At 39.7% G+C, this 21088-nt stretch overlaps 1 protein-coding gene across 1 annotated transcript in view; it reads right to left on the bottom strand.

Annotated features, from left to right (window-relative positions):
* FAM171B (family with sequence similarity 171 member B) overlaps positions 1 to 17747 on the bottom strand; it is a 73785-nt gene extending 56038 nt beyond the window's left edge. Inside the window, exon 1 of the mRNA XM_003133530.4 lies at positions 17297 to 17747. Coding sequence (XP_003133578.1) covers positions 17297 to 17519 — 223 coding nt within the window. The 5' untranslated portion in view covers positions 17520 to 17747. The remainder of the gene's footprint in view (positions 1 to 17296) is intronic.

Genomic DNA, 21088 nt, shown 5'->3' with positions numbered 1-21088 from the left:
TATTATTCAACTTATCATATTCAAATTCATTTTAATACCATCAGCATTTGCCCTGAACTCATAAATCTAGCATCAAATTTTGGGGCCACACCCATGGCATGCAGAAATTACCAGGCCAGGGATCAAACCTGCACCACAGCAGTGACCCCCAAGCCACAGCAGTGACAATGCCAAATCCCTTAACCCACTAGCCCACCTGGGAACTCCCAGAACAAGTAATTTTAATTAACATGAATTTTGGAGTACCTATCACATGTCTAGTATTGTGGCAGGTGTGAGGAGTAAATATATAAATGACAAAATATATTTGGTTCCTTGGATATTTCTCTTGATACCATCATAACATGCTATGAATCAACATGCCATGCTTTTATTGAACACTTACAGAATGTTAGGCATTCTGAAATGAAAAAAATGGATGAAAGAATATATCTATGCACTGAGAGAAAGATAAAAATAAAGACACCAGAAACAACTAGGGACTAATTCAAAACATATTATCAAGTACTGAATTCCCAAATACAGATTATTAAGCGATACAGTAGAGAAAAATAATTGTGGACTAAAAAAGCTTCATAAAGAAAGTAGAGCTAAGTTAGTTTTTGATGGAGCTAGGAATAAGATAGAGGTAGCAAGGTGCCAATCCAGAGGGAAAAAGAGTCAACAGATTTTAAATTTTGCTTGGGGCTAAGATTTAGTGTAGGAAATAACATATTAAGCTAGTTATGATTTTTTGGTTTAAAGTTACAGAAATCCAACCAGAATTTCCTGAGGCAAAAATGGGAATTTATCAAGAAATGGATGCAAGGAAGGGTTGTACAAGCAAACCACAGGGCTGGCTATTCTCCAGCTGGATCATGAGAATGACTAAAGCCAAGAACTCCGTCTCTGAATATTGGCTTCCTCCTTTCCATTTACAGCCTGACTGGCTTTCTCCACATGGTGGGTAGCATGGCTGATGATTTCCACCATCAAATGTGTATGGATGAGGGTGGCATAAGCAGAAAAAAGGGGAAGTGAGGTACCAGACAGACAGTTCTATATACATCCACCATAAAAATTACTGTAAAAAGTTGGCTAATGGCAACTGACCCTACATTGTGGGAAATGACCCTAGATTGGTGGGAAATGATCAAACAGAAAATTGAAAGCCTGGCAAAACCTCCCACTTGGAAGCATAATGAAGTTAAAATGCTACCTTCATACAAAATTCAGTCTTATCACAATCTGGTGGATGTGTAATGTGTTATTTGTACAAATATAACAAGCCAAAGTGAAACCTTAAGAATTTGAAATATAATCTATAAGATTCATTTATTCATTACTTAAAGCACTATACCTTTTTCATTCATTTTATATAGTTCATTTAAAAGTTTTTAACAATTGTTTTACCATTTCAAAAAAAATATTACTTGCCCACTGAACAAGCTTTTAGTGATAGAAAGTCAGACTGTATAAAATCAAGTTTCATTTGGTTCTGTGATTGTGTGTGTGTGTGTGTGCGCGCACACACGCACGGGTAGACTGTAATAGAGATAAAGCAAACACGAGAACATTTTAACAACTGTTGCATCTTGGAGGATATATGGATGTCTTCTACACTAATTCAATTTTTCAGTATAGTGTTTAAAAGTATTCATTATAAAAATTTGAAGGGACACAGAAGCTTAAGACTTCAAATTTTTAAATGGCAATATAACAAAAACTTGAGAAACAAAAGCAGTGTTTCAGGAAGATATATAGCAAGTGTATGGTTTGAGTTAGAGGCAGGAAAAGCAGAGTGATCTAAGAGATCACTCTAGTACAAACAGATGGAAGGGGGAGGGGCTGGGCCAAGAAAGTGGCTGTAAAAAATAAAACAGAAGGAATGGGCACTAAAGACACTATGGTGAATGCTTAAAAGAGCCAAATGAGAGACAGTGAGTGTGACGGAGAGAGAAGACAGAATCAATGATGAGTCTTGATTTTCTAGGTCAAATGATTAGAGAAAGGACAGAAATAAAGTCTGAAGAGGAATACAGATCTATTGGTCGAAGACAATGTCTTTTATTAAACAGATTAATACATGGCCTCTTCTATTAAATACAATGGCATTGGGGTATGTGGTATAATCTCTCGTCTCTGAAAGCCCAAAAGACAATATACCACACAAGCACCCAGAGAAGAAGAGAAGCACACACACTGGGGCTAGAGCCCTACAGAGAACAGCTACAGTAGCCCTTATGCTCTCCCTGTTAAGCCACCTGTTTTAGTGTCTCAGTTCCCCAGATGATTTACAGAATTTCAGGGATTTTTTTTTTAAACGTAAAAACTGTATAATAGGGTGCTTTCAAGTGGTAAGAGCAAAACTTCGACTGTATCCACCAACATACACCAATGTACATAGCTTCAAGTAAATGCAGTAACTTTTCTCATGCTTCAGCAGTCCCAGCTAAATGGCCTCTTGCTGTAAGTACATCCCTAGATTAACCTTAATGGAGAAAAAGTTCATGAATACATAAAATTCCTATCTTTCAGTTTTCATAATGTTTCTGATTGAGCGGAAAAAACTGGGCAATTGCTATGTGCAATTACATTTTCTTGACGTCTCAAATCAGATGGTACGATTACAATCATTAACAAAATGTATTTTAATATCACTCACTGCCTTGTGGGTAAGGTGTGGAAATGAAATTTGGGGCCACCGAAGGAGGAAGAAGAGGAGCCAAATTGTTTTCACCATAGGTGGGGGAAATGGCCAACAGTCTGGCCCAGATGGAAGAGGGAGGTTACAGGAGACACAAGACACAGTTGGTCTGCATTGTGTTCATGCCGAAGACGAGGACTATTACGTTAAAAAAACAGCACAATTTGGTCAAGGTGATGATACCCCACTGTTAACAGCCCGGGAAAGTATTTCTGCAATATATCAATGTAAAGCCAAGATGCATCCATTACTAGCTCACAGCAGACTCTAAATTGACAGAAATGAGGCTTATGTTTGAATTCTGAATTCAATTCCTTTAGTTAGAAAGGAGAGTGCACAGCAGGCCAGTGTCTTCAAGAAATGTTGGCACTGTGGAAGAACTACATTATTTTTTTTTTCCCTAACAGTATGGAATGATGAGCCATAAAAATACAAAATAAAGGAATTCCCCGGTGGCCTAGCAGGTTAAGGACTCAGTGCTGTCAATGTGGTGGCTCAGATCACTGCTATGGCACGGGTGGGATCCCTGGCCCAGGAACTTCCACATGCCATGCACACAGCCAAGAAAAAAATGAAATAAAAAGAAATTAAAGGAAATAAAAAGAATTTTAGAGAATACTAAAGTTAAAAAGGAATAGAATTACTATATTGTTATCATAAAAGAAGTGGAAAATATATCTAAACCAACAATAAGAAAATTATTTCCTTCTGCTTCTCTGTATCACTTTGAAACTCACTTTAAGTGTGCTTTCTTTCAGGAAACAAGCCAAATTATTTTCCCCCAACCTCATGTTCCCACAATATCCCATAAACTCCTCTAATATAGCACATATCACACTCTATTTGTGGTCTCTTTATACCTCTACCAATTTTTTTCTGCAATCAGCGAGTTTTGTTTAAAAAGGAAAATGAATGAAATCAGTCACTGTCAAAATCTTGTATGTCATCTCTAGCCTCACATATAACCCAACATATGTTGTGTTAAATTCAAATGAATACCAGTTTCTCTTCCAGTATATTTTTTTCAAAGCAAGCATTGCTCTTGATCCCAAGCCTATATACTTGGGCCACTTCCCTCTGCAAGTCCTACAGCCTTTTTCCAGTATAATATTCTTTTCATATATATACTCTCTAAAGCCTGCTCAAGCTAGGGGATGAAAGATATTCAAATGCACAAATATTTATCTATATGCAGTCATTCATTTATTCATTCAACAAATATTTATAGAGGAATACAGCCCCAACCAAAACAATTATTGCACTTGGCCTCATCTGGCTTCCAATCCAGAGGTGACGACAGGGCATTATGGAATAGGAGCCTAGCTACAGGCCAGCTACAGACTGTGAGAAATTAGGAGGTATTTATTGGAGCACATAACAGAGGAACCTAGCTCTGACTGAAAAGTCAAAAAAACCTGTTTCAAAGAAGTAGTACTTAAACTAAGATCTTAAGTTTGAACTAAACTAAGTCAGGAAAATGGTGTGTGTATGTGAGAGAGTGAGCGAGAGTGCGAGCGAGCACATCCAAGAGATCAGGGAAGTACTGCAAGCAGAGAAACAACCTACACCAAGGTCCTGAGGTATAAAACCTGTCACACTCAAGGCACAGAGGGCTGGAGCTGAGATTGGGGTGGAAAAGCATGCGGACCTTCATAGGTCACTGGTTCTCAATGTCATGGGAAACCTGCCCAGACTTGTATTTAAAATAACCACTCATTGTGAGTTCCTATTGTGGCTCAGTGGTTAACAAACCTGACTAGTATCCATGAGGACGCAGGTTCGTTCCCCGGCCTCACTCACTGGATTAAGGCTCCAGTGTTGCTGTGAGCTGTGGTGTAGGTCACAGAACACAGCTCGGATCCCGAGTTGCTGTGGTTGTGGAGTAGGCCAGCAACTACAGCTCTGATTTGACCCCTAGCCTGGGAACCCCCATATGCTGTGGGTGTGGCCCTAAAAAGACAAAAAATAAAATAAATAAAATAAAACAACTACTCTTTGTGGGGTGGATGGGATGATCCCCATAGTTGCTCTGGGGAAAATGGATTTTAGAGCACCAAGAATGGACATAAGGAGGCCAGTTAATATGCTAACCTGAACTATAGAGTTAAGAGTAACCTGGGCTAGAGCAGGGGTGGTGAATGAAAATGAGGAAAAGTTAACACGTGAGGAATATTTAGGAGACAGACTTAATGGGTTTGATGACTGACTAGGAGAGGAAGGTAGAGGAAGTGGCAGGACTGTACCCCCGACTCTCCATATTGGCCAGAGAGGCACTTTAATAACAATGGCGGGCTGGGAGGGCAGGGGAGAGGTGTCTTGTCTTTTTTTTATGGCCATACCCGCAGTATATGGAAGTTCCCAGGCGAGGGGTCAAATTGGAGCTGCAGCTGAGGCCTATATCAAAGCCATAGCAATGCCAGATTGGAGCTGCATCTGTAGTCTACAGCTTGCAGCCATGCCAGATCCTTAATCCACTGATCCAGGCCAGGGATCCAACCCCCATCTCAACACTATGTCAGCTTCTTAACCCACCAGGCCACAATGGAAACTCCAACAGTGGGGTTTTTAATAATAATAAGGAAGGATGAACGGTGAAGGTGGTTGCAAAGTAAAAACTGAAAATTATTAAATTCTGGAAATAATGCACAGCATGATGACTATACTTTAAATAGAAAGAGATTTTTTTCTTTTTTTTAATCCTTCAAGATGTGGTAAGAAATGAAGAGTCCAGTCTTAGACCTGCTTAAACTGAAATACCTGTGATATATCCATATAAAGATGTCAGAATAATTGGTGGATATATTCAGGAGGACACTCTGGGGTGTTTTAGCATATAGATGGTATTCAAAGAAAGTGGAGTGGATGAGATCACCTTGTGAGAGAGGTGAGTAGACGGAATGCTAAACACAAAAAATTTTTTTCCTATTTTTATGTTTTAGAATATAAAGATATCTTAATTACCTACATATGACAGTATCAAGTATTTTATGGCTGTAGTAATACTTAAGTATAATTTTTAAATATAATGTAATGATTGCATAGCAAATTATTCAAGAGTTATCAATTTGAGACTGTATTACTGATAAGGAATATTGATAGGGAAGAAAGGGGAGTAAATTGGGTCACCATATTTTCATCTTCCTTTCTCAGACCTATCTCAAAGCTGCTGGATCCATGAAGGGCCCCACAAATAATCCCTGCATAGCATTCCAGACTGGATGCCAGTCCTTACACACAGGAGGCAGAACGGCCACAATAAGACCTGGATTTGTCAGGAGAGCTACATCCTTTTTATCTCTGTGTCTGTGCCCCCATGCTGTTCTCTAAAGCTGTAGTTTTCCAAATCTCAACACATGCTATTATTTATCTTTGGAACAACAGAATGTGTCAAAATACAATTTTTTTTTCATTTGGACTTTCAAATGAAAGAAAAATTTTACAATATAAAGCCATTTCTCAAAGCAAAGAAATTCTTTGCTCTGCTATTCACCCTTCATAGCACCTACCATTCCCAATGTAATCAGTTATTAGAGAAACCAGGAGAGGCGTGAATCCAAAAAAGTAAGGAAAACATAAGGTTCAATGGAGTTTAGAGATGATATTAATTCTGAAATCCTAGAACAGCACTGGTGATGAAAATAGCAAGCTCAATCACAGACTTAAGTCACAGTAGGCTGAAATTACTATTTTCACCCCAAAACTGTTTAAAAATCAAAGACTAATACTTGTTTCAGCGGTGCAAAAAGGCTTAGGTTTTCATAAATGCCTCCTTTGGGAACGAATAACAACCAGGGTAGGCTCTCATCTGTTAAAACTGATTGAAGTTTATAATCAAGCCTGAGGGATTAGATGACTCACAAAGTCATCAGAGCCCTTATTAAGATTATTAACTTAATCTTAGTGACCCTGTCTTTCAGTACAAGAGCCAAGATCCAAGATGCAGAGAGTTTCTGGCTTGACTGCCAAAAAATTCTCAACAGAAGTTTTTTTTTTTTTTTTTTTTTTAGGTATAAGGTATCATACCAGGTTATTATATAATGAAACTTGGATATAAAATAATTCAAACTCATGTGGCTTATCAAAAGATAATTATTGCATTTTGGTAGCCATTCTACAAACAGAATGGAAAAGCCAAACGTTGAAAGAATCGACCAGGGTACATGCATCCCAGGCAATTAGTTGGTGGGATTGGTTATGCCGCTGTCACGCTTACTAGTTTTACCCATCACACGTGCATAATAACAGAAAAACATTGTATGTTAAGAAAACAGAGAAATGCTATTTGAGTCTGAACGTGACCTTTGTCCTTGTCTTATTGAGTGCACTTACAAAGGCCTAATTAACCATGGCAGGTTTTCTTAACCTTTTGGGGGTCAAGGATTCCTTTGAAAAATCTTACAGATGGTCTCAACACTAGAAAAGTGCAGACTATGTAACTTCAAGATGCTCACGAACCCCCTACACCCTTGCACTGGCTCCCTAGAACCTCTGCCATGTAAGGTATAAGAGACAGTGAGTCTCTTCCACTTATGGGGGAGGAGACTCACCACTCTAAGTACTTTCTTCCCTCATAAACTTACTTGACCTCCCCTCAAACTTGTCACAATGAGTTATGTTACCTCCCTCTTCTTTTCTTGTGAGCCTCCAAAGTCTTCACCTTCCACACCTTGACATCCTATATCTACCCAGTTATTTGTATTCACGAGACTTCTTTCCTATTTGAAATACTATGGCACAAAAGTGATTTAAAAATTCTCATCCTTTTGACTCTTCTGATTCACAAAATCAAATCTATTGGTAGAGAAAGACTTTAAGAAAGTTGTTATCTTGGTCATATCTGCTATGAAGAAAATCACCAAATTATCCTTAAGTAATCGTTTTGGGGTTTTGGGGGTTTTGTTTTGTTGTTTGGGTTTTGTTTGTTTGGTTTTTGCCACACCCAGGACATATGGAAATTCCTGGGAAGGGATCAAACCTCTGCCTCAGCAGCAACAAAACCAGATACTTTACTCACTGGGGGAGACTCCTTAAGCAACAGTTTTATCAGACTCTGTAACTGACAGGTGGTACCACAATTTCTTTTAAGATGAGGATATGTTCCAGCTTACATCATACACTTCTCAAACACTGCCAGAACAAAACATTTAGAAGGTCATTTCCACCTCATCCCAGTTCCAAGAGCCTGTGATTCCAAGAAGTCTTATTACAATCTGCGAAGTGGAACCTTTTTTTTTTAATTAATTCGTATTTTAATTGATATTGGACATTGTTTCATTATAAATAGCATTAGAAAATCAGATTAGTTGTTTCATTACTACAGAGATTTTTTTCTTGCATATGATTATGAATGAAAGTTAAACTCTAATTACTTTAAAGAAACATTGTAATTTGGGGAAGTATTATAATTCATACTTTTCTGCTACAAGTCCACAATCTAAACAGCACAAAAATATTATAAAATATATTTTGGAAAGTACTTATTTTATGAAGAGAGGTTGTTTTTAAATGCAAATATTTGGCATATACCAATTAATTTAAATAAATGACCATATATATATATATACATATATATATATATAAATGACCAGATAGATTTATTTTTCTTAACTTCAGGTATACAAATTGAATTAATCATGATCTGTGCTTCATGACATACTTATCATTGATTCATGCATCGTTCATTTTACTTAGCAAAATTGTTAAATCCTACTATACCCTTTACTCTTGGTGACATTTTTTCCCCTTATACAAAAAAAGTGGCCTCCCTCTATTTCATTTTTATAATAAATGGATATCCTTTTGGTAATTCTGTCTCAGTCATCCGGACATGTATAAACAAACCCTACTTATGCAAATAGGAAAGCATGAGCAGCATGTTTAAAGTTTTGAAGAAATAATGCATTTAACTCTATAGAGCCATATTTTGACAGCTTAATTTCTATCATCTCCAAAAACACTGGTGGGGGGTGGGGGAGAACAAGCAAGCATGTAATGGACCTTTGCAGCTTCTATTTAAGCCCTGATTACAGTTAACCCATTATGAAAAATAAATCATCCATCTACTCATCCTGTTTCATCCCGCTTCTGTTTGTGTCACATTCCTATTACCAAACAAGCAGAGGAACAGGCAGGTGTAAATAAAACCATGGACACTGGTTTTATTTTATTTCAGAATGGACAATGGATATGGAATTCTACAAAATCCCTAGAGCACTTACCCCAGAGATAAGCTGGGGTTGGGACTGGACATGTCTACCAGCTTCCAAATGATCAACTGGTCACCTAAAGCCCAACTAGCCTTTAGATCCAGAAATATGAACTGCTGTTGGTTACCTATATAAGTGTTCTAAATTTCAGCAGTACTAACAATGAAAACTATATAGTTTATAAATACCGTTTCTCTACTGAACAAAAACAAAACTGAATAAGTAGTAACTGATATTACTGGCCAATGTTTAATTTCAAATTATACCCTAAAGTGTTATGATATAGAAGCCTACTTGAGGAAAATAGCACATTAAATGGCAATTGAGATTTCTCTCATCTGTAAATTTAAAAAAAAAAAAAAGTTTTTAAATGGCCACACCTGTGGCATATGGAAATTCCCAAGTCAGGGGTTGAATTGGAGTTGTAGCTTCAGGCCTACACCACAGCCATGGTAACACAGGATCCAAGCCACTCTATGACATAAGCCACAGCTCATAGCCACAATGGATCCTTAACCCCACTGAGGCCAGGGATCAAACCTGCATTATCATAGAGACTATGGCAGGTTCTTAACACACTGAGCCATACCAGGAACTCCTAAAATTAATTTTACATCTTAGCTTTTGTGCAAGACAGAGAAAACTAAGACATTATCGAGACATTTTACCATCTTGGTACACTAGGTCATGGAGGCAGATTTGACGTATTAGTAATGTGGAAAGCAATTACCATTTCCTTGACATCCTCTACGCTACAGGAAATGGCACTCAGAAATCACTCACTCATTTCAGGCCCAAGTGAATTCATCTTTCACTCAAAGACAAAATCAACAAATGGTTAAGAATACTGCCTAGTCCTCAAAACATTCTCTGACATAAACTCTACAGTTTATGTCAGTCTCCCAAGGCAAGAGAAATAAAAATAAAAATAAACAAATGAGATCCAATCAAACTTACAAGCTTTTGCAGAGCAAAGGAAACCATTAAGAAAAAAGACAAGAACAAAAAGGCTGTGGTGCAAGGGGCTGCATCTCTGCAGAGCTGGGACACAGGTTTGATCCCCAGCCCAGCACAGTGGGTTAAGGATTTGGTGTTGCTGCTCCTGCAGCATAGGTTGCAACTGCAGCTTGGATCTGATATCTGGCTGGGGAACTCCATGTGCCATGAGGTTGCCAAAAAGGAAAAAAAAAAAAAAACCTAAAAGACAACCTATGGAATGGGAGAAAATTGTTGCAAATGACACAATCAGCTAGGGCTTAATCTGGAGTTCCCATTGTGGCTCAGCAGAAACAAATCTGACTAGCATCCATGAGGACACAGGTTTGATCCCTGGCCTTCCTCAGTGGGTTAAGGATCCACATTGCCATGAGCTGTGCTATAGGTCACAGACTCAGCTTGGATCTGGCATTGCTGTGGCTATGGCATAGGCCGGCAGTTGCTGCTCCAATTCAACCCCTAGCCTGGGAACCTCCATAGGCTGTGGGTGCGGCCCTGAAAAAGACAAAAAGGGGGTAGGGGGGCTTAATCTCCAAAATATACAAACAACTCACACTACTCAACTACAAAAACAAACAACCCAAATGAAAAATGGGCAGAAGACCTAAACAGACATTTCTCCAAAGAAGACACACACATAACCAGTAGGCAGATGAAAAAAATGCTCAACATCACTAATTATTGAAGAAATAAAAATCAAAACTACAATGAGGTACCACCTCACACTGGTCAGAATGGCCACCCTTAACAAGTCCACAAATAACAAATGCTAGATAGGGTGTAGAGAAAAGGGAACCTTCCTACGCTGTTGGTGGGAATGTAAATTTGTACAACCACTATGGAAAACAGTATGGAGGTTCCTCAGAAAACTAAATATAGAACTACCGTATGATCCAGCAATCCCACACCTGGGCATGTATCCAGACAGAACTTTCATTCAAAAAGATATAAGCACCCCTATGTTCATGGCAGCACTATTCACAATAACCAAGACATGGAAACAACCCAAAAGTCCATCAGCAGGTAAATGGATTAAGAAGATGGGGTACATATATATAATAGAATACTACTCAGCCATAAAAAAGAAAAAAATAATGTCATTTGCAGCAACATGGATGCAACCAAAGATTCTCATACTAAGTGAAGTAAATCAGAAATAGAAAGACAAATACCACATATCACTTATATATGGAATCTAAAATATGGCAGAATTAACTTATCTACAAAACATAACTGACTCACAGACATAGAGAACAGATTTGTGGTTGCCAAGGGGGAGGAGGAAGGGAGTGGGATGGACTTGAATTTGAGGTTAGTAGATGGAAACTATTACATTTAGAATGGAGGGGCAATGAGGTCCTACTGCATAGCACAGGGAATTACATACAATCTCTTAGGATAGACCATGATGGAAGATAATATAAGAAAATGAATGATTGGGTCACTTTTCTATACAGGAGAAATTGGCACAGCACTGTAAATCAACTATAATTTTTTTAAAGTAAGAAAATATATATTTCAAAAAAAGAAAGTATATATATGTATGATTGGGTCACTGTGCTGTACAAAAGAAACTGGCACAACATTGTAAATCAACTTAACTTTAAAAAAGAAAAAAAAAAGAATACTGCCTAATCCTTATGACATAGTCATAAAAGAGAGAGAATCTAAGAGGCACAGAATCTGATATGTTTGGGACATATGGATTGTGCTTACACAAAGGGACAATTAAAGAGACATCTCCAAACAGAATCGTAAAAGCAAACAGAAGCTGTTTTCTTAAGCTTATGATGTATTTCAGCATAGCTTTCAGAGTTTTAGAATTGTCCAGGTAAATAATCCAAAGCAAACTTTTTACCAATAGCAGATGGAAAATATTGCATCTATTTCTTAACTAAGGCAATTCGGACTAAAAGAAATTAAGACACATTACACTAAGCCAAGTCAATGAAGACATTACTGCAGCTAACCTAGTCAGACAGAACGTTGAAAGAGAATCAAGTTCAATATTTATATACTTAAGAGGGAAGAGTTTTGTTTCATAAAAATATTTGGTAGTTTCTGTTCAGGCACATTAAGAACATTGAAAAACCACCACTAAAACAAACTGGAATCAAATTCAACACAATGGCATGTGTTTTTGAACCTGTAATCAACACCAAGAAATAGATCCCTTTGGTTATTAAAATCCTGGAAAGAAATCATAATTACCCCATCTGGGAATATGGCCTTTAAAGCATGAGTACTCTAGATAAAATAGTCAATGTCTAATCCCACATCTATTGATTTTCAAATTTCTTGAACAGAAAAGCAAATGCTTTCACAAATGGGAGATTTCAGAGTTTCCTTAAATCAAGAAATTTAAATCAAGTTACTTGAATTTAATAATAAGTATATAGTAATAGTATATACTGAATTTCATTATTTTTTAAATTAAGTTTTATCAGGTTAAGTAGGCCCCAGCTACAGAGAATATTAAAAAAAATTTTTTTCAACTTTAAAAGTGTGCCACTGAGCCCAGTAATTCCACTGGTAGGCATTTACTCAAGAGATACAAAGACAGATGAACACAGAGACTTGTACAAGAACGTAGCAGCCTAATTTACAATAGCTAAAATGGGAGATAACCCAAACATCCATCAACAGAAGTGATAAATCAAACTAGTTAATTCATACAATGGAATACTGCTCAGAAGTAAAAAGGAATAAACTACTGAACATGCAACAACATTGATGAAATCTACGGAAATTAGACTCAAAGAAGCTAGACACAAAACAGTACCTCCTACATAATTCTATTTGACGAAAACCTAGAAATTAATCACTGATGAAAACAATCAGAATAGTACGCAGTTGTCTCTGGGTCAGGGATAGGAACTGCCTGTGAAGGGGACACGAGGGAACTTTTTCTTTTTCGGCCACAGTGACAGCACATGGAAGTTCCCTGACTAGGGACTGAACCTGAGCTGAAGCTGCAGCAATGCTGGATCCTTAACCCATAGCCCCAGAGTGGAAACTCACAAAGCAACTTTCTAAGGTGATGTAAATATTCTGTATCTTGATGGGGTGATGGTTATACAAAGACACCCATCTGTCAAGCGAGTATAGCTCAGGTATATACAATTTATCTCCCCATGCCCCTCAAAATTCCCACATAGTGGAAATGGGTGGGGGTGCAAGTAAAATGATCACATCAGAATTTGATCATGGTTAAACTTGGGTGATGGATATGGTCTTTTTATAAAATACTATTCTGTTTATTTTCTTATATTCGACATTTTCCAAAATAAAATATTTATAAATATATATCAGTGAAATGTACAATCAAACTTGTTTATACCATGAAAATATGCCTCTCAAGAAGCTTTCGCTTTACACAGAAGACATTTATAAAATTCTATGGAGATTCCCCTGTGTCTGTGCGTCACATGGAGAATTTGAAATGGAGCTCATTATTTTCTCCAGCTCCCTCGCCCCCACCCCAGCATGCCTCCCATCTAATGTGCCATCAGAGTGAATATGATATGGTTGTCTCAGCTACCACCATCCCCCAAATTAATTCTTCCCTGGCCCCTCAGATATTTATTTCTAACAAATACTTCCACAGAGAGAGAAATCAGAGCTCCTGCATACAATGGAGAAAACAATTAATGTGACAGATCTCAACCTTAGTCTTTATTCCACTACCTCTGAAGATGGTGTTTTATATAAGATAATGAGAAAATGAAAATTTATTTTTTTAATCCCGATTTTTTAATCTCATATTCAACTTCTTTTAACCTCCCTTTCTTATTTCCCAGCAAGACAAAGACATACATTTTTAGAATAATAAAATCCAGAGAAGAGTAACCAGTCAGTGGTCAATTTTTTTGCTATGGACTTATGAGGTTCAGTCACCCATCAGTCACGAAACATGCCTTATGAGTTTTCTAAATTTTGCCTGAGAAAAGTCCTATTGTTTTTCACATAACATGTCTAAGAATCAAAAGTACCCACCATACAGAGACAAAGAATGAGCTTAGGCTCAGTCTGAACTATTTAAAGATATGTTAATACCCTCCTAGGTCATAAGACAATTATAAGTGCACCTGGGTAAAGAATCTTCTTGATAGAACCTGAAAAGTAGACTTAAGTATTGGTATCTATCAGTTCTCTGAAGCCAGCATAAGATAAATACTGAAATTAACTTTTTTAAAAAAAGACACAAAATTTATAAACTTTATAGCCTCCACTTAAAAATATTTCTACCTAACATTTCTTTTTATATGAACCCTGCTAAATTCCAATGAAGAATTTCACAAGATGTTAAATAACAAATAGTCATAAAGTAAAAGCGATCCTTGATGCTGGCATTTTGTTTATTCATTTATTCATTAACAAAACTTATGGGTGGAGTTCTTGCTGTGGCACAGTGAATTAAGAATCCAACTGCTGGAGTTCCCATCGTGGCACAGTGGTTAACAAATCTGACTAGGAACCATGAGGTTGAGGGTTTGATCCCTGGCCTTGCTCAGTGGGTTAATCCGGTGTTGCAGTGAGCTGTGGTGTAGGTCGCAGACTCGGCTTGGATCCTGCATTGCTCTGGCTCTGGCGTAGGCTGGCAGCTACAGCTCTGATTAGACCCCTAGCCTGGGAACCTCTATATGCCATGGGAGCAGCCCAAGAAATGGCAAAAAGACAAAAAAAAAAAAAAAAAAAAAAAAAAATCCAACTGCAGTAGCTCAGGTTGCTACAGAGGTGCAGTTCAATCCCAGCCCAGTGCAGTGGGTTAAAAGATCTGGTGTTGCCACAGCTGTGGCATTGGTCACAGCTGTGGTTCAGATTCAATCCCTGATCCAGGAACTTCCATATGCTGCCCGTGCAGCCATTACAATGTAAAAAACAGAAAGATAAACCTTATGGGTACCCATGAAAACCAAGTGCTATTTAGGTGCTAGAAAAATAGGTAATAATTCAAAGTAATAGTGAACAAAGAAAGCAGAGTTCATGCCCTCATAGAGCTTACTTTTTAGTAAAGAAGGGGAGACAGGCTTACAAGAAAGGCTGAGGATAAGTGCCATGGAGGAGACTCAGTATGGAAGGTCATGCAGATTGCTATTTAACACAGCTGGTCAGGAAAGGCATCTCTGTTATAGTGACATTTGAGCAAACCTGAAGAATAGGAAGTTCCAGAATTCCAGACAGAGAAAATGACAAGCACAAAGGCCCCACACCAAAGCCCACCTACAAACTGAAGAAACAAAGAGCCAATGTGACCCCAGTGCTGGGTTATGGTCCGAGTACTGGAGACTGGAGGGGGAGGGGCAAAGAGGATGTAGGCCTTTGTGGGCCATTTTCAGTCTGGGCATCTAGTGTGAGAGATAGGAAGCCATTGGAGGACTGTGAGCAGAAATGATCCTACTTAATGTTTTTTTAAAAGATTACTAGCTGTATGAGAACAGATAGTAGAGTAACAAAGGTTGAAGCAGGAAGACCAGTTCAATCTAGAGATCACAATGTGCTCAGAGGAATTTTTTAACTTCATTTGTTTATATGCCTGCATTTCTTTGTACAACCCCATATTCCTGTAACTAAAACAGCCATCAATTAAATTGCTCTCTTGCTACTGGCTTGGAGAGTTAAGAGTTTTTAAGGGAAAAGCAACAGTCATCTTATGTTACTTTTGAGGCTCTCGTTTGATCTACTGTCTAGCGGTTCCTTTATTTTGATTAATCTAATAAGTAAGACAAGAACTGCTAGTTTCCCAAACAAACCTTTTAAAAAATATTCGCTCACAAATGTCAGAAAACAAATATTTTCATTTGCATGCCAAGTACAAAAGATTTCATGTTATTTCAGTTATTCATAACACTCATCACAACCTATCTATATGGTCATACTCAAAACCCCTTTAACTAATGCTTCCAAAAGATAATAAATCGAAATAAAAATATCCTGCAAACCATAAAAAACCATCATTACTCTCAAACTTATGTTTCCTAATTTATGAAACCTCTCTCATAATGAAGACAGGCTCTAAATCACTCTCTCTCTCACTTAAGTTTAGCAAACAGCCTAACACCTGCCTCGCCCAAACCCTGTGGTTAGCACTTATGGTTATAAAAAGGCAGGTAGGAAAACCACCTCGCACCACACACCTTTCAAGACTTTCAGCCATGCTGGAGTGTTATTAATTAGTTTAAAAGGGTGTCAGAAACACATGCTTTCCTGCACACTTTGGTGATTTCATCTTATACTCAGAGCACTCTGATAAATTAAATCATCCTAGCAGTATCAGGAATCGCAGCTGGTGAGTACTGCTCTTTGATGATGAGCAAGCAGTACAAAATAAGATAGCGAATACCACTGTTTAAAATCTCATTTCAGCATCTTGTATAATGTTACTAGGCAGGATTTTTAAACAAAAACAAATGTTATGATTCACTTTGGTTTTGCAGAAACTTAAGTCCACTTGCCAAAAAAATTGATGGCTTTCTTTCCAAATTGCAGGCAGCTTCTACAGCAGGGATGGGAACGGGGTGGGGGGGGCGGGGGAAAGAAGCTATTAAAATGGATAATCCAGCCTTTTGCTTACCTGGCTGAGATTTAATTGGGGCGGGGGAGACACGAGGCAGGAACTGAGGAGCTGTAACAGCTACATATACTAAAAGGTATTTCCTCACCCTCACTGAATAATGTTGACAATCTGCCTCCTTCCGTTCTACGAACAAGTAAGGAGATTCCCCTCTCAGGGGGCAGGCTTTGCTGTACTAACATCCACTACAGACTATCTCATCCATTCCCTTCTCCTTTTCCCTTCCCTTCACTTATAAACTCCTATTTCATTTTCGTTTGTTTCGTCATACTATACTGAAGGCATTCTTGCAAACTGCCTTAAACCCTTACCAAGATAAGAAGAGACATAAGAATGAAGGTTTATTTCTCCAGGGCTAAATTTAAATATACAGGCGGGCAAGATGGTGAAACGGGGTGTGTGGGTGTCTATTGCAAGATTTTTCCGTTTCTAGGAGAGAAAAGAATAAAGAGCAGAAGGCTGTAGGGATTTGAGAATTGTGTGCGTGTGTGTGTGTGTAAAATCATTCCCAGGGCAGAGGGGAAAATTCAGGAGGGGGGACGAAGACAACGATCAATCGAGGCAGTCACTCACTCCTACCCCTCCCGACCCCTCCCCACTCCACTGCAGAGCTCTGCGCTTCCCAGAAAGCTCATCACCCAAAGGGCAGATTCCCGAAACCAAAGCAGAGCCCGAGTCCCGGGCAGGCGGGACTCTGGAGAGATGGGGAAGATGGGGGTGGGTAGAGACAGGCGAAGGGAAACCATCTGGCTAGGGAAGGGACGAGCAGACCAGCGATGCCAGATGAGATCGCTGGCCGAGATGGAAAGGCAGGGCCTGGCTGCCAGGACCTACCTGGAACAGTGGCGATGGAGGATGCCTCTGGCACCTCTGGCTTCTCCTCCTCAGCTTCCTCCCGCTGCCGTTGCTGCTGCTGTTGCTGCTGCTGCTGGATGAGGCTGAGGTCGGAGCGGCTGAGCTCCGCTCTGGCGGCCGCGGGGACCAGCCGCGCCTTCAGCAGCACCGCGGCCAGGCCGAGGAGCAAGGTGCAAGGGACGCGCCGGCTGAGCCTCGCCATGGCCGAGAGCCAGAGGGCCGCGGCGGCATATTGCGGAACTCCGGGCGGCAGCGGGCGCCAGGGCTGCGGGCTCTAGCAGCGCCCGCCCGCCCGCTCGCTCACTCGCTCGCTCCCCGTCGCGCGGTCTGCCTTGCACACCCTCACCAGGAGGAGGAGGCCCGGGAGGCGGAGGGGACGCTGGGGGAAGAGGAGGGGGTAGTTAGCATCCTCTTGCACGTGACGCGTGGGGCGGGGCAGCAGCCCCGCGCCCCTTCGCCGTCTTCGCTAGCAGCTGGGCTGCTCCGAGGCCGCGCGCTCTGCAGGGTGCTGGAGGGCTGTTGGCCTCAGAGGGTAAACGAAAAAGGAGGGCCGGGGGTGGGGGAGCGCAGACCTTCAGATGCTCCAGGCCCCTACGGAGACACGGGAAAAATTTGCAGAAAGTAAAATAAAATTCTCCCACCTGACCCCAAAGTTGAAGAGAAGGGGGTCATATTGATTACCCTCCTACAGCATTTAATGCAGCACCAACAGGTCAAAAAGCCGGGATCCCAAAGTATAGGCTTTGGGCCGTTAATTAGTCAGAAATTAAACTGCAGCATTCCAAATTTTGATTAAACTTCCTCTTTCTGCCCAAGTGGGTATTTCTTTTCTATATAATAAAATATTCTTAATCATATTTCCTCTAATTGAGTCTACACTTTTAATTTGTTCAAAAAATATTTTTAAATGTGAACCAGGTGCTCACCATGTGCTAGTATTTACTCAGATGCTTGGAATAAGCAAGCTCCAATCCTTGCATTCTAGGTGCTCACTATCTGTTAGGGCAGAAGAGCATATAAACAAATTATAATCGAAGGTGGTGGCTGCCACTGGAGAAACACTACAGTGCAGAGGTTGGGTTGAATTGGAAGAAATTAACTTTGTGGTATGTGGAAATAGCCTATGAAACACTAGGAAAGGTGGGGTTTAAAGAAGAATAGGAGTTCCACAAATAGGTGGGTACAACCAGGTTATCTAAAAAGTGGAGTGTTTGTGTGTGCAAAGCCCAGAGGTGTGCCGTAACACAGTGCGGCTTGGAAAACTGTGAGCAATAATTATGACAGTGACAGTATTTTAGATTGAAAAAGAAAATAGAGTAGTTCCCGTGGTGGCGCAGTGGTTAACGAATGCGACTAGGAACCATGAGGTTGCGGGTTCGGTCCCTGCCCTTGCTCAGTGGGTTAACGATCCGGCGTTGCCGTGAGCTGTGGTGTAGGCTGCAGACTCGGCTCGGATCCCGGTTGCTGTGGCTCTGGCGTAGGCCAGCAGCTACAGCTCCGATTGGACCCCTAGCCTGGGAACCTCCATATGCTGCAGGAGTGGCCCAAAGAAATGGCAAAAAGACAAAAAAAAAAAAAAAAAAAAAAAAAAAAAGAAAGAAAAAGAAAGTGGAGATTGGGTCACTTAAAAAATAACAGCAGGAGTTCCCTTCATGGCTCAGTGGTTAACCAACCTGACTAGGATCCATGAAGATGCAGTTCAGTCCCTGGCCTCACTCAGTGGGTTAAGGATCCAATGTTGCCAGTGCACTGTGGTGCCAGTTGCAGACGCCCCTCGGATCCCTCCTTGCTGTGGCTGTGACATAGGCCAGCGGCTACAGCTCCAATTCAACCCCTAGCTTGGGAACTTCCATGTGCCATGGGTGCGGCCCTAAAAAACAAAAACAAAAACAAAAACACTCCTATAGTACTTACTGTGTTCCACACTGTTCAAGCCCTTTATATATGTTGCCTCTTATAATAACTTTGGTTGCTATATAAGGAAACTTAAATTTACACTGGAGGTGATTATGAATAGTGAAAGAGATTAGTCAGGGAAGGGATTTGCAACCAATCTGCATTTTAGAAGGATCACTTTGCTATCAATATGGAAGATGGATTGGAGTTCCCGTTGTGGCTCAGTGGGTTGAGAACCCAACTAGAATCCATGAGGATATAAGTTTTATCCCTGGTCACGCTCAGTGGCTTAAGGATCTGGTGTTGCCACAAGCTGTGGTGTAGGTTGAAGATGTGGCTTGGATCTGGCATTGCTGTGGCTGTGGCATAGGCCGGCAGTGCAGCTCCGATTTGACCCCTAGCCCTGGAACTTCCATATGCCACAGGTGCTGCCATAATTTTAAAAAGGTGTGTGTGTGTGGGGTAATAAAGAGCCAGTGAGGAGATGTCAAAGATTTGTGAGATTGAAAGGAGTAGGAGATTCAGTATGCAGGGCTAGAATCAGAAAAGATAGTTGATTGTTTGGGTGAGGAGAACAGAAGAAGAACGATGGGTGTTTAGTGTGACACTCAAATTGCCTTATTGAGATCTTGGGTGGCTGCTTATGACATTATCAAAATTAGTTGGTGCCACTGACTTAGTCCCTTTGCATTTGGAGTGCCTGTGGGACATGTCATAGTATAATGTAAATATGATCTGACTGTGTCATCACATCCTTTACCATCAGGGTTGATTCAGCTGATTCGGCAGATTGGACAGTCTCTTTCCACACTCACTAGTCTTCTGTGTGTTCCTCTCAATGTTTCCAACTTGCTGGAAAAGAAGAAATTTCTCAGGAGTGGAAAATTATTACTTGGTCAAGAATATGAAACTAACCATAAAGTAAAATGATGATAGGCATTTTATATACAACATCTCCTGAGAGCAGTTCTACAAATTAGTTCTTACTACCCTGTTTAGCAAATGGAAACACTGACAATCACAGAAGCAACTGTCTTGCCCAGGGTTGCACTGATAATACGTGACTTTACCTTTCTGCACGTTTGAAATATTTACCATGAGCTTACATTGCTTTTTTAGTGATTTTTTTAGACAAAAATTTTAAATGTGGGCTACATATTTTTTGGAAAATAGATGCCAAAGTTAGGCCTCTCACACCAAACACCACTTTTCCATTATGGCTTTGCCTCACCTATGTGAACAGCAACTATGGGGGGAGGCTGAATGCAGAGTCTTCACTAGTTTAGTTAGGCTCTTTTTGTTGCATTTTCTTCCAATCACCTCTGCTTTTGGAGAGAATAAAGGAGAAAAAGGAAAAATCTCCAAAAATGTGACAGGCAGATCAGAAGAAAAGGAATGCTACGAAGATTTCTGTCATCCTGCATGATGGTGACCAAGTCACCTGTAATATATTAGACAGAAGCTGACCTTCCAGAGGCAAAACCACTAATATCACAGCCCCCAGCAAAGGGTGTACATAAATCCTTCAATACTTCACATGGTCGAAAGAAATAATTTGTCAATCAAGATAATTTTTAGATGTTTTTAAATGCTCCATTACACCTATAACTTATGCTTGATTTCTGTACAATATACAAAAGCCTTATTATTTGATGTACTCAGGGCTAGCAAATAGTGAATCAAAAAAGAAGGTCAAGAGACAAAAAAAAAAATTTTAAATATATTTTAAACTGCTTATTTTACCTTAAGTATATATTCATTTACCAATTTTTTGATGTAGGGCCAAGAATTTTTTTAATATCTGGCCACATCCTAGAATTTGAAGTCATAAACCACACTTATAATGCACCTCTATTATTTGCATTTTTTGTTAAG

Source organism: Sus scrofa, chromosome 15 (assembly GCF_000003025.6).
Source record: "Sus scrofa isolate TJ Tabasco breed Duroc chromosome 15, Sscrofa11.1, whole genome shotgun sequence".
In the NCBI taxonomy this organism is placed as follows: Eukaryota; Metazoa; Chordata; class Mammalia; order Artiodactyla; family Suidae; genus Sus; species Sus scrofa.
This window is presented reverse-complemented; position numbering and strand designations above follow the sequence as displayed.